This window comes from Larus michahellis, chromosome 1, assembly GCF_964199755.1.
Source record: "Larus michahellis chromosome 1, bLarMic1.1, whole genome shotgun sequence".
NCBI lineage: Eukaryota > Metazoa > Chordata > Aves > Charadriiformes > Laridae > Larus > Larus michahellis.
In genome coordinates this window covers 8267260-8280519 of record NC_133896.1, presented here as the reverse complement: position 1 = coordinate 8280519, position 13260 = coordinate 8267260, and the positions used below count along the sequence as shown (strand labels likewise).

At 46.1% G+C, this 13260-nt stretch overlaps 1 protein-coding gene across 4 annotated transcripts in view; it reads left to right on the top strand.

Annotated features, from left to right (window-relative positions):
* The window catches only part of FRMD4A (FERM domain containing 4A), a 391047-nt gene that overhangs the window by 159028 nt on the left and 218759 nt on the right, over window positions 1–13260 (top strand). The window contains exon 1 of one of the 4 annotated variants that reach the window (XM_074573321.1): window positions 3150–3326. The exons of the other annotated variants lie outside the window; for them this stretch is intronic. Within the exon in view, the coding sequence (XP_074429422.1) occupies window positions 3261–3326 (66 nt within the window). The 5' untranslated portion in view covers window positions 3150–3260. Of the gene's footprint in view, window positions 1–3149; window positions 3327–13260 lie in introns of those variants that run through there. 4 annotated transcript variants of the gene reach the window in all.

The following is a 13260-nucleotide window of genomic DNA, read 5'->3' as shown; positions in this document are numbered from 1 at the left end:
GTATTTTTTTACCCCAGCCACACCAACTGCTTCAGTTGTCACTAGAACAAGGAGACAATTTTTTTTTCTCATCTTCCACACATTTTCTATATTTTAGAACTTTTCCTATCATGTGTTGCTTTGAATCTGAAATTTTAGTGCAATTTGAAGGAAAAACAGAAAGAGAGATACCCTTGGGTACGAGATACCCTTGGGTACTAAATACCCCACAGTCTAGGATTTTGGAAAATTCCTCAAGACTTACTTCAACAAAGCAACTTTTTACATCAACAGCGTTTTCCCCAGACTTCTGACCATTTATAAAGACAGTTAAGAGCTGGTATATCTCATATCTCTGCTGTTTATTGCTGTGATAATGGAAACCCAGGCCATGTAAAGCTTAGCCTGGGTGAGACCGCATGAACCCATTCATCCTTCTTGCCATCGCCAGTTGAGCACGTGATGTTTTAGTGCCAGGTTCCAGTGAGCGGGAATCAGGGAAACCATTATGTGGTCCCTTAAGCCATTTTCTTGTGCCTGACACTATTTTCTCCATCAGTTTTGAAATAATCTTGAAATCCATCTTTGTGAAGACAAAAATGAGCCTGTGTTCGTGTCAAAGAGTCTGTCACATGAACATTGCATTCTGACCCTGGAAGATGTCTCCTGTTGTTTATCTCTGTGGCCAATACAATGCAGCTACAGGGACAGTCAGGGGGCAGAAGTGGTGAGGTTACTATTGCACAGAGGCATCCTACAGAAAAGGATCTTTAATTTCATATTTCAGTACTTAACACATAGCCTTTGTGCAATAAATAGGGTGGAGAGGGGAGAAGTGATCACATGTTCAGTTCCAGTAAAGTTCTTGTTGTGGTCAGACTGGTTGGACAGTAGTATCAGTTAGAGGAAGACAAATGCATGATTCATAAAATCATAGAATGGTTTGGGTTGGAAGGGACCTTAAAGCTCATGTAGTTCCAACCCCCCTGCCATGGGCAGGGACACCTCCCACTAGACCAGGCTGCTCAAAGCCCCATCCAGCCTGGCCTTGAACACCTCCAGGGATGGGGCAGCCACAGCTTCAGTCCTGGTGGACCTCTGTGGGTTCCTACTGACACAGCCTGAGCACTGCTTGCTGTGGACCAGAGACAGGGACCTGCAAAAAGACAGTCATGTGTCCTTGTACCCAGCCTGCTCTTGTAGAAACTGTGGCTTCCCGCGGATCTCTGAATTTCCACGCATGCCAGATGAGATGAAGGCTTACCACCAGTCAGGTCCTCTTCTGCAAATACTTTCTAGAGAGCAGAGCACGTGAAGCCCTGTCTGCAGTGAAACCTTGCAGCAATGAGCATGCTGGCTCACTCATCAGCATGTTGCATGATGATTCCCTGAGTTTCAACCACCTCCAATGTAATACCCTCCAAATACATTTCTTTGTGGTTTGATTCATGCTCATTAAAACATCCCTGCACTCAGACTGGTGAAGACAGACACTTTGTCAAAGCTTTAATGAAAGGGCAGCATGTGGATGATGAACAGGCTTTCTCTGCAGCAGACAAGCTTCCCGTGCCCGGTTTATTTCTGGAGCAGCTAACCTATTATCTGATGCAGGGCCTTGTGTGAATGAGAATTGGTCCATCCAGAAAATGAATTACGTGCCTTTCTTTGCTATTGAAACTATCCATCATATCATGTCCCAAATGGTCTATCATGTTGTTGTCTAGTAAAACTCGGCCATGAGAGGCAGCTCCTGTTCGGATGCTGATGCTAGATGTCTGAAAATGTGATTTCAGCTATAACTCTAAGGACATTTAGTTGGAATTTATGACTAGGGATCCCTCCAAGCTCCATCAACTCTATCCATCTCACACCTTTATAAATAATACTGGTCTTCAGTTTCTGAATCCTTTAGGGCAGCCTTGTGGGTTTTTTTCCCAGTGTCTGGAATACATCATATGCAAGATTTCACTCTGAGATTTCAAACCATGTGGGTACATATTAAATGAATAAAAATGAGTTTGGCCAAGTAATGTAGACATCATGGAAGGCAGTTTGGTGAACTTGGCACTGTCTAAGATGCAGAAGACTTTGGCACCGCTCCTGGCCATACCAAGACTTTCAGTATTTTTCCTTTTTGTGCCTCAGTTTCCTTTCTATTTGGTTCCCAGCCAGCGTTAACCAAAATCCTTGAAGGAACCCCACTGGGTTTAGATTCAGTTGGATCAGGTCCACCAGTACCTTACCACTACGTGCAGGGCTGTGAGAACTACAGACAAAAAGTGCTAAGCAAGCAGAAATGTCACCTTTTCTCCATTGACTTAAGTAGGAGCAGATGTGCAGAGGACCATCAAGTACTTGGGATCATGCTTTAAACTTTCCATAAATACAGTAAAAGGAAGGGTCTAGCCTTGAGAAGTTATTAACATCCCAGACGGGGATGCTGCAGAGCTGAAGGGGTTGAGAGGTGGGAGGACATTTCAGAGGGGATGCCAGGGCGTTTGCAGAGTTGAACCCTGCAGGACTATTTGAGGTTATTCCCCTTCGCACACAACCTCAGCAGCCACCATGGCACTCAGTGTAGTCCCATGCCTTGGGGAGTGGGTAAGGGAATCTATTAATACTCTTAGGAAGAAATTAGCATCCAAACAACTTTTGTTTCCTTGTTTTTTACACGTCTGTGCTCTCCTCTGTCACTAGCTACAGCGCAGAGCCTGATATGCTCCGACAAAGAGCTATTGATGGTGTGCTTGTGTGAATTGGCCCAGCACTGGTCACAGCCAACTTCTGTGGGACCTGCTGCCCCCGCTTCACAATACGCTCCAGTGTGCTGAGCCATTTGTGAAAGGTCAAAAATGAACAGAGAAATGGACTGGAGTCAAAAACAAGTAGTCCTATAAATATCAGTCATAGTCAAAGGCAATTTATTCCATTCCTCCCCTCTCTCCCCTTCTGTGTGTGTCTCTCCCTCCCTCTGTTGTGGTTTCCCAGATATAACTCCATGTTTGCGACTGGGGAGCTCTGAAAGGAAAGCAGCACGCACATTGCAGCTTCTGCTCCCGTCTTGCACACATGGAATAATTCTCATTCCCGCAAGCAGGACCGACAGCCGGCACGGAGTCCAGGCATCATCTGGACTCAGATGTTAAGTTTTGATTTCTCAGATTTTCTTTATCTGTGAGAAACTCATTTGCTGCAGTTTGAGAACTAGCTTTGGCCACAGACGGTTTGGATTGAGACTCCCGAGGGCTCTTCTCTGTCCGGACCTAGCATTTGACTTCACAATGACTTTAGCAGCTAAATTAGAGGATATTGAAGTGACGCTGGAGCACCTACTAATGGATGTGTTCGTAAGTAAGCTACAATTTCCTATTTAAAGTGCAACGCTAATAATCCAGAAGGCAGTGTACAAATTTAATGGTGTATCCAAGTGTCACATTGGCTTAATTCCTTTACATTTCCTGATAAACTGTGTGTCCGACTCTACCAATGTGTTGTGGTATAGCTAAAGCATCTACTGCAAGTGGTAATATTCAAAACTGGAACAGTGTGACTGCAGGGCAGGGTATATTCTGCATTGGTTTTGTGTACCATCTAAAATTTTGATGAAGCAAATGAAAAGGAGGAGAGATTTGGTCCAAACAATTTGAGGAATATCTCTGTAAATCAAGTGCATTGACAGAGCATTTAAACTGTGTATTGCTTAACATAAGTGTCTTTGGCTTTAGGATTTTGACAGCTCTTAGATTACAGTCTTTTACCACTTCGGCTTTTGGGTTAGTTTTATAAGAGATGGGGGAACAAGTAAAAGTAGTCATGCTTTCAAGAAAATCAAGTTTATTCCTCCTGGATATGTCAAACACTTTAAACCACTGTTAATCTGGAATTGCTTCCTTGAAATCATCAGAGCTCAGTGAAGCAATGTATGATTTGCTTCAGCACATCTGAGATAAGAATCTGTCTGTATAATCTCTTGTTAAAAGTTTCTTAAAAATATCAAAACATTGCAGAACAGATACCTGCTTCTTCTGACACAATTTGATGCTTTTTGCCTAAAAGTCAGAGACAGCCATGTTTTGGAAGTTTTTTTGGGGGTGGCGGGAGCCAATGATAAGAGACTGTCAGATCATTTATCTTCCTCAAAAGTAAGTCATGTCAAGGTGATCTGTACTCTCTGAATTCAGGCTATAAGAAATAAGATGGCAAATGACATTCAGAATTTTCATTTTGGCATCTCTTAAATGAAATGCTTCAAATTTCAGGGTCTAGTGACGAGGAATCTTAGGCATCAACCACAAAAGTGAAAAACAGGAGCACTTGCCAGCTTTCTAGCCTGTGGTCCAGTTACTAAGGTGTCCATCTGTGCTGTGAAATGTATTCAAATCCCTTTGGGCTGGCATCTCCTCTTGGCCCCGTGGGGAGCACCCTGTCCCCTTTCCCACAGGCTGCTGAGTTGGGAGGGAGAGGAAAACAGTTGGAGGCTGCCCTGTCAAAGCTGCTACGCAGGGTAGGAAATACTGAAATACTCTTTGGGCTGTAATATTTGAATCAATCTAATGACTATTTGCCACACTGGGTTTGACTCCTTTCCCCAGCTCTGAGTACCGTGCATCCCAGAGAAAATCCCCAGAGGTTTAAATCCCCACGACGAGCAAAGATGCAACAGCTGCAGCTCATGACCACAGCCCGCTGTGAAAGTTAGCCTGCGTGGGAAGGGGCCAGTGCTTTCTTTGGACTGTTTGCAGTTGCTGTAGAATAAACTTGGCACCACGATCCCTCTTGGTCTATTTGTAGCTCAGCATCAGTTCATCGAGCTGGGTGCTTAACACCTGGGACACCGAGATCCTCCATGGGGCAGGTGTCGTTCAGCAGTGGGTGCTCAGAGGCATTTTGTCACAGGGTAGCTCCAAGCAGTATCTCAGAGACTGCCAAGATCTAGAAAGCCAGGGTTGGCTGAGTTGATTGAGGCTGAACAATCCTACACGTGTCTGGTTGTGTTTGAAGGGCATGAAAAGCCTCCTGTCCTGCTGGGAACCGCCCAGCCCTGTGAGAGAGGTCATGGCAATTCATTCCTTTTCTGGTTCTTCATGTCCCATTGTGAGCACTCTTTTGGAGATGTGTCTAGACTTTGTCTATTCTTATGTCCATCCCGTGCTTCCATCCAAGTGTCTTTCCTCATGGGTTTTAGGGGTGTTTGGGTTTTTTTTTTTTGTAATGAAGGTGACATTAGACCAAATAAAATATGGACCAGTTTCTCCAGAGGTGCAGGTGACCTCAGTCCGTCAAACCAATGGATCTCTTCTTAGGTTGCATTTTGAACTTGTCCCTCAAATGTGTAATTCCAGAAACCCAGTGAAACGTCCCCAGCTGGGACATTGCAGTCACAGCTGAAATTGTGATGCAGGGACATGTCTATGCGGTGCCACGTCGTGCCACGCCAGAGCCCCAGCTGCTGCTGGAAGAGCTGGTGTGTCTGTGCAGCATTGTGCAGGGGCACACTGCAGTAGTGTCACTGCTTCTCCCCCCTTGTCACTCTGCAGAGCCTGCTGCTGGAAGACTCAGGGGCAGCACGCCCAAGATTCTCATCTCACTTTGACTATCAATGACTGCTTAGAGACATGGTTTAGTGATGGTCTTTGTCAGAGTTAGGTTGGTGGTTGGACTAGGTGATCTGAAAGGTCCCTTCCAACCTAGGCAATTCTATGATTCTATGGCTGTGAATCTAACCTAGCCTCTATGCAAACCAAGGAAATAAGTTTTTCCCGATGAGCAGTTATGTTTTCAGCTATCTGGTCTCTTCCAAAAACTACCTAGGAATTATGGCAGGAAGAATTGTGAATAATCTAGACCAAATATTCCGAATGCAGAATCATTTTGTCTGACACGATCAAGCACAATTTTCAGACTTCACTCACACATCATCTTGCCTTGTGTCTATGTTTGATCTTAAACCACCTGTCCATTTAGCAATGCTAAAAATAACTTCTAGTACTGAATACGGACAAGCAAAAATGAAACTCAATATGAAGGAAGAACAAAACAGAAAGCTCTGGCTGTTATAGATCATTCTAGCAGTCAAGTTCGTTGGGAATCATTAATCCATTACCAAGTGTTTTGCTGTTACCAGCAGGATGAGTACTTGGGCGAGGAGCGCGGGGCCATTCCGGTGGGGGTGAATGGGCTGCAGGCAGATGGACTGCCAGGTAACAGGACCCTCCCGGGAATGATCTCGAAGTCTGCTCCATGCCATGCATCTTCATCTGTGTCAGGTTTATTCCTGAAAGAGTGAAGCCATCTGTCACTGTAATGCACCTCTTCCAATTCTCCGGTGCCCTCCACTGCTCCAAACTAGACAATTACTTACAAAATTGGGAAGTTGTGGTCTATGGAGCCTTGACTTGTCTTTTTTTTCTTTTGAAGAAGCCTAGTTTTAATGCTCGTTGGACTACAGGGGCAGTAACCCATCCTCAGATCAGCGGACCCTGACAAAGCCCACTTTAACAGCTTGTACCAAGCTAGCAAGTCCATTTTGTCACAGCGTAGAAAGGTTACAGTAGACAGCAAATGAGAAGTAACCACCAGCTTCTAAAGAAAACTGAGCCCTAGCTCAGCTCACACTAACCCACCTCAATGTAATTTGGCTTCTGCAGGAATACAGACTGAAGAATAACTATAGGATTGGGCCAACTTTTCCCTGGACAAGGTTTTTAGCTCAGTTGTCCTGCAGGAACTCACCTGGAGTGAGTTCAGCAGAATTTCACAGGGAGGATGGCAAGCCTTGGCAGCAGATGTGTTTAACACTTCCTCTGGAAAGCTAATACTACACGTGAACACTTTTTTTAAATCTTTTTTTCTTTTTTCCTTTTTTTTTTTTCTGTGGAGACTAGAGATTTGCATCCACATGGCACGAGCTGCCACTTCCTTCCAGGATGTGGTGTACTCGCCGCATTGTCAGCCCGCTATCGGAGAAGCAGCTGTTGCTGCACTGACGCTTCCTTTCCCCTATTTCCAAAGGGCGTTGGAGAGCTTTGCCGGGCTCTACGAGACGAGATGAAAAGGGAAGCCTCCGACATGACATTTCATAATTAGCTGTCATCGCCAGCGGGCTGCCACGGAGCCGCTTGATGAGCTGGGACTTGGCTGCCTGGAGAAAGGCAGACAGGGAGGCAGGGGCCAAAGTCAGGAGGCGGTGCAAGGACAAGCTCAGCAGGTCCCTCGGGTGTGCTGAGGGGAAAGGGGGGGTCTGGATAAGAAATACAGGCTCTGAATCCTCATTTCACTGCTTGCAAAAGGCATCCCTGAGCCAAACCCTCCTCTCCGGACACACAAATTATTCTTGTGCAGTCTGTGAAAGGAGACCTTTGAGGTACACCTCAGGACCAACCTTGCTGACTTCCAAGCCTTGCCTTAGGCACAGCTAGAGCGAGCCTCCATGATACACCATGCCCAGCATGCCTGGGATGCTTGGCATGGGACGTCTGGGAGGGTTCAGGAGTGAGGTGGGCTCTGGAGCCTGCCCTGCTGAGGGGTGCTTTTCCTTGCATTATGGATGTGGCTTTAGACCTGGAAGAAATGGTCTTTCAAGCAAACAGGCAAAAGGATAATAATCCTGGTGGAAAAGTGAGCTTGAAGTAGTCAAACATATGCTGGCCTGAAAAAGGCGGCTGATTTCTGAAGGCAGGCGTGATGGACTGTAGTGGATGTCTCAGGAGAGAAGGAGAAACTTAGATGAAGTCTTTAAACCATGAACACTGTACCCCCGGCCCATTCCAAATACAACCTGGGACATGGCAGGCAATTTATCTCCAATGGTTCACAGGGTCTTAGACACTATCCAAACACAAGCAAACCTGCCATATCCACAGTACACTCCATAGATCCATCTACATTCCTCCAGACATCTATTTCCACAGCTGGGTCCTCAGCCTTCCTCTCACCGCACTCCGCAGATAAACATACACATATGAGTATATGTATATATATATTTAAAAATATGTGTGTGGGCATATATATATAGGAGAGTCTCTGACGAAAGTGACATTCGTGAGGGCTTCCTGGCATGGAGAGGGTCTGTGGTCGCTTTGCCCTGGGTGGACATAGCAATCAGGGCTGAAATTAAAAAACAACCGATTTGCTATGCTCCAGTCGCCTCCATCAGCCTGAGAAACAGCTGCTGTTCTCCCTCCCCACATTGTCAAGTCCTGGCAGAGTGAACACCAAAATAGCAAGGATATGAAACTAAATGTCTGTTTCTAATACCATAACTTAGTCAGAGGAAGTCAGAGGAAATTACCTGGGATGCTGCAAGAATTCTGGCTCATTCTTCTGCCAGCTAGCGATGAACAGAAATTAAAGTCTGAGTCAAACTCGTGTATCCAGCCAGCCTGAAAGCTGGATATTTGAAGGAGAAAGAATCAATCCCTAACACTGAAGAGTCCAAAATGACAGTCAGCTCCCTTGGCCAGAAGTGCCAAAGGAGGCAGGGCTCCCTGGCAGACCTCAGCACCATGGCACCATGAGGTGGACAAGGCCACCATGTCCCAGTAAGGACCTGGAGTGGTGGCTACCAATGCCTGCGCATTCCAGCTCTTAAAACTGAGCTGACAAGAGAGGGGCATATAAGTGAGCCCACTCTTTATTAATAATAGATAAATAGTTTAAAAAGCAGCTGTGACAAGTGGCAGGTCTTCTCATCATTTTACAGATAGGGAAACTGAGACAGAGGGACACGGAGCCATTTGAGCAGCTCCCTCCTCCATCCTTCTGCTTACAAAGGAGTAGAAATCTGACTTCCAGAATCTCAGCTTGACAATTTGTTCCCTCCAGAGTATAACACTGCACCACAACTGCAGAATAATCCAAATCATCAATATCTGGGACACAGATTTATGGCGCCTGGGATGAAGCGTGCCTTTGCATCAGGTCCTAGCACACTCTGGCATAGATAAGTGTTATCGTTTGTCCATTCTTGGAGTAATTATAACATTAACCCTCCTATTTTCTCGTGCCATCAGCACTGGTAAACAGTAGTCATTCTCATAGGTGGCACCAAGGACAATCTGGAGAAAGAAGGGGTGCAGAAAGATGGTTGTGATGAACTTGTTTCGACCACCATTTGCACAGTAAATCCAGCATACAGCAGCCTCCATCCCCGCTGCAATCAAACAAACATTCTCGCAGTTACTATCGACTCCTGGTGTCCATGTTACATTTTTCTTAATAACCATTGCAATAACAAGACATTATCAACATGTAAAGTGATCCATTAACCTCTATAGCGGCAATAAATTGTGTGGCTTTGCCAGGCTGCCAGGACTCGCTAATCGAAAAGCAAGCAGCAAGTTTGTACTCGGAGCAGTCACAAATCATGCATAATGCAAAAGCGTGGGTGCTAACCTCGCCCTCTGCAATATAATGGGTATTTCCATGTGTTTATTTATCAGAGAAATCAGTTCTTTGAAGCCGCTCCTAATGAGTTTCTCTCTGGCAACAGCAGCATCCTCCCATTTGTCCTCAGCGTCCAGTCTGCAGGAGATTTAAAGCCTCATCTTCCACCTCTGGAGTCATCCTGAGTTTTGCCAGTGTAGGGGGAGGAGTAGAATCAGGCCCCTTGACCTGCAATAAAAGCTGAGTTTGCTCAGCATGATTGTGACAGTAAAGAGATCCAATCAGGTAGCTCTTCGTCAGATTTTGTTTAGGCACTTCTGAAAATGAGAACATAAAACCGATCATACCAGGTCTTTCCAATGAATGATCTAGTCCAGCATCATGACTCAGGCAGCAACCAACATCAGGTGCCTACAGACGAATGTAAGAACATGGCGAGTGCATCGCCATAATCCCCGCAGTCATCTTCCAACCACTAGTTGTTTGCATTCAGGGGCTTCCTGACCCAGAAATGGTTTCTTCAAATTTAGCATCCCACAGTAGATGTCCTTTCATGAATTTGTTCAGTCATTTTTTGAACCCAGACCGAGTTACTGGGCACAGCTCCCACGAAGAGTCCTGGAGCAGAATAAAAGCCATAGTGCTGTGCTGCAGCCCTGTGCACAGTACCGTCAACAGCAGATAACTCCAAACATCACTCCCATGAGAGTCAGGTCGTGCTGTTGACCCTCAGAAAGCCTTTGGGGAACAGAAGAGCTTTGTGGAGCAGTCTAGGCTTCCCCACCCACAAACAAATAGAAGATGGTGAGAATGAAGAGCTGGGAGTGCGAATGCCAACCGGGATGTTAGCAAAGGCAAGGTAGTTAAATATAACTACCAAGGGACATAGCAGAACTTCTGATAGCTGGAGAAGTAGACCAAAAGCGGCCAGTTATCAGGCTTATTTTATAATCAGTGGGGAGATATAGACACTTTCAGGTATCATTCACCCCGCAGTAAAGCAGGCAGCCGAAGTACCTTGCAAGTGCCCATTTCTCTTCACTGATGACAAAAGGACTCCAGATGACAAGCTCAGATGAAGGCAAACAAAGTTTGGAGAGGTAAATGCCACTCCAGATGTCTCCTACAACTGAGGCAGGGTGTTGTTACAGCTCAGCAGATGCAGGAGAGCTGAAGCAATAAAATATAAACCCGTAGGCATTACAGGGAGAGAATCCAAGGCTAAAGATCCAGACACTCAGACAAACTTTTCACATTTCTCAATCCATCTGTATAAATCTACAAAGAACATAACCAAATTGGTTTTATATTTTGCCAATGTTAGCAGTTCCTCTTTCAGCTTTGTGCAAACACAGTTTTCTTCTCACTCAGAGAAAAAAACCATCATTTCATGCCTGTGAGACCTCAACTACAAAACAAAATTTGCCCGAGAGAGAGGCTGTTTACCAGGTCTGGCAAGGCCTAAAAAACCCTCCTAACATCCCTTGGGGGTCTTCTACTTCCCTCCTTTCTTTAGGGACATGTTGGCCTCTCTGCTATCCATGTGGCTTTCTCTTGGGGCAACATAACTCTCTCGCCTTCCCTCACACAGACACATATGCTTTCCCACAATATATTAAGATTAATCAAAGCAGTGTAACAAGGGTGAAGTTTTAAAAGAGGGAAAATTACACCGAACAAAGAAGCATTTATCTTCACAGTGTTTGACATAGTCCATATGTCACATATCCTGTTTAAGCCTTAAACCTAGCTCAAGGCTGAGTACCTTCCATGCCATGCCGAGCAAACCCCTGTTTCTTCAGGAATTTAAGCAAATCAGCAGCGCTAAGCACTACACGGGAATAGCCCGATCACATTTTAAGACTTGATGCTGAGATGCACCAAGTATTTGCACGTTCCCCTGCAGGCTGCCGGGATTTGCAAAGACTTTAGACCAGCTCCCTGACAGAACTATTGCACAGTCATACCCCAGCTGAGTGCACGACTGCTATTGTATGCATCACATCCAGCCTCTGCTACACATCCACCATGTGGGAATGCGGTGGTGTTGCCAAATATCTCCTCTTTTGTTTATACAAGCCCTAGAAGTCAGAGGTGGCCTCCGCGATCTGTCCGTGATGTTTACAGGGGCGTGTCTCCAGGGCAATGGGGTCAGGCCAGTTCCCTCCCTAATTAATTACTGTCTCTCTGAGTTATGTGGGAACCGGCACACTAAAACACAAGGGAAATGTCCTTCCATCTAGCAGAGGCCCCACTTGCTATCTGCTGCTGTTCTCCTGGCCAGGGTTTTCTAGTAGCTCGTGTGCCTGGATGCCGGCAGGCTGGGACCGCTTTCCCCAGTGAGGGCCATACAGGGGACGGTGGGTGGGGAGGAGAACTGGAGGTGAGATGGGGACTGCTCCAAGAGAGTCTGCTTGGTGGCAGTAGGGGAAAAGGAAGGGTGCAGATTGCTCTTTCTAGGGTGTCTACATCCTTCACTAGAGGCTGTGCCCCCCACTTTTCTTTCAAGATCAGAAGGAGGGTTGAACGTAGTGCTCAGTTTGGAGATGACACATTTTGCTTCCTGACACTTCAGCATGTTGGAAGGGCCTCCAACCTACCAGCCAAACCTCTTTTCTCAAGGACATACACGCAATGAGTTACCAGAAGGGACTGCGTCAGGGGTCCCATGGACGTTCCATATGCGTGGCTCTTGCACTGGGGTTATATAGCCTCCCAATGCCTCCCTTCTCAACTGTGAATGAACAGGGCCACTGCTCTTTCCAGCACTAGACTGGTCCTCTATGCAGAGCTTTGGAGCAGTGTGACCTTATCTTCTGTCTACTGAAGATTTTGCCAAGAACTTGCTGGCTTGGTGGGCATGCCAGCTGATGAGTCTAAGTGCTTGGATAGGTGCAGGCTCAGCAGGTGACATCCTGGGTTTCACATTCTGGTCTGCCAGCCATTCCTCACGACACCCAAGGCTGAGGTAGAAAAAGCCACAGATGAGCAGCCATGTGGCTACTTCTGCTGGCATACCAGTGAATGAGGAAATGTAGGAACATCTAACATTACATTCTGGGTTAACCTACAACAATATGCATCAGATATGAACTTCTCTGAGTCCAGAAGCGCTTGTTTCTGGGTTTCTGCTTGGGCTTACGCTAGTCAGACCTACTAACATGTCTATGAACTGCAGATAGTTAAACAACCTTGCTGTAGCACAATGTGAAGTCGTCACAGGAGCCTAAATTCCCAGTCACCTCTGTCAGTACAAGTGATGGACATGCTGATATGCACAACATGATGGACATGCTGATCACTGCATAACCCACAGCACCAAAACAGAGTGAAACAAAGCAAGAATCCCTGTTCAGGTGTGGGGCTGACCTTCATATTGAGCCTGGATTGCTGCACCCAAGAAAGGCACGCATATGCACTTCTTGCCCAGAGGAGACAGGGACAAGTCTGCGTAGCCCACTGGCATGACACAGCCTTGCCGCACACAGGGGAAGCCCCTGGGCTTTCCGTTGCTGGGGACTACGAACGTCCTTTCTCACCCTAGCAGGCTGCTGGGTTATTGCCAGCTCTGATGGAAAAGGCTCGTATGGGAATGGAGCTCCAGCCGGTGTGTCGTCCCACATCTCTCCCCAGGCTAGAGTAATCATAACGTTTCTCTGTATAACACCGTCTCAGACTGGAAAATTGCTTCTTTTTTCTTTTCTTTTTTTTTTTTTTTAACTTTAAGACAAGCCGGATTTGCAATGACAACCTGTGTTTATCTTTCACTCCCAAAGTGGCAGTTTCCTTTACAGTCTGATTCTGGGTGCAATAAAACATAGGCTAAGTCACTGTTGGAACTGCAACCCCACAGCATTGCCCTGTTCTGCTTGTCTTCCGATTGCTTTGCCATGCCCC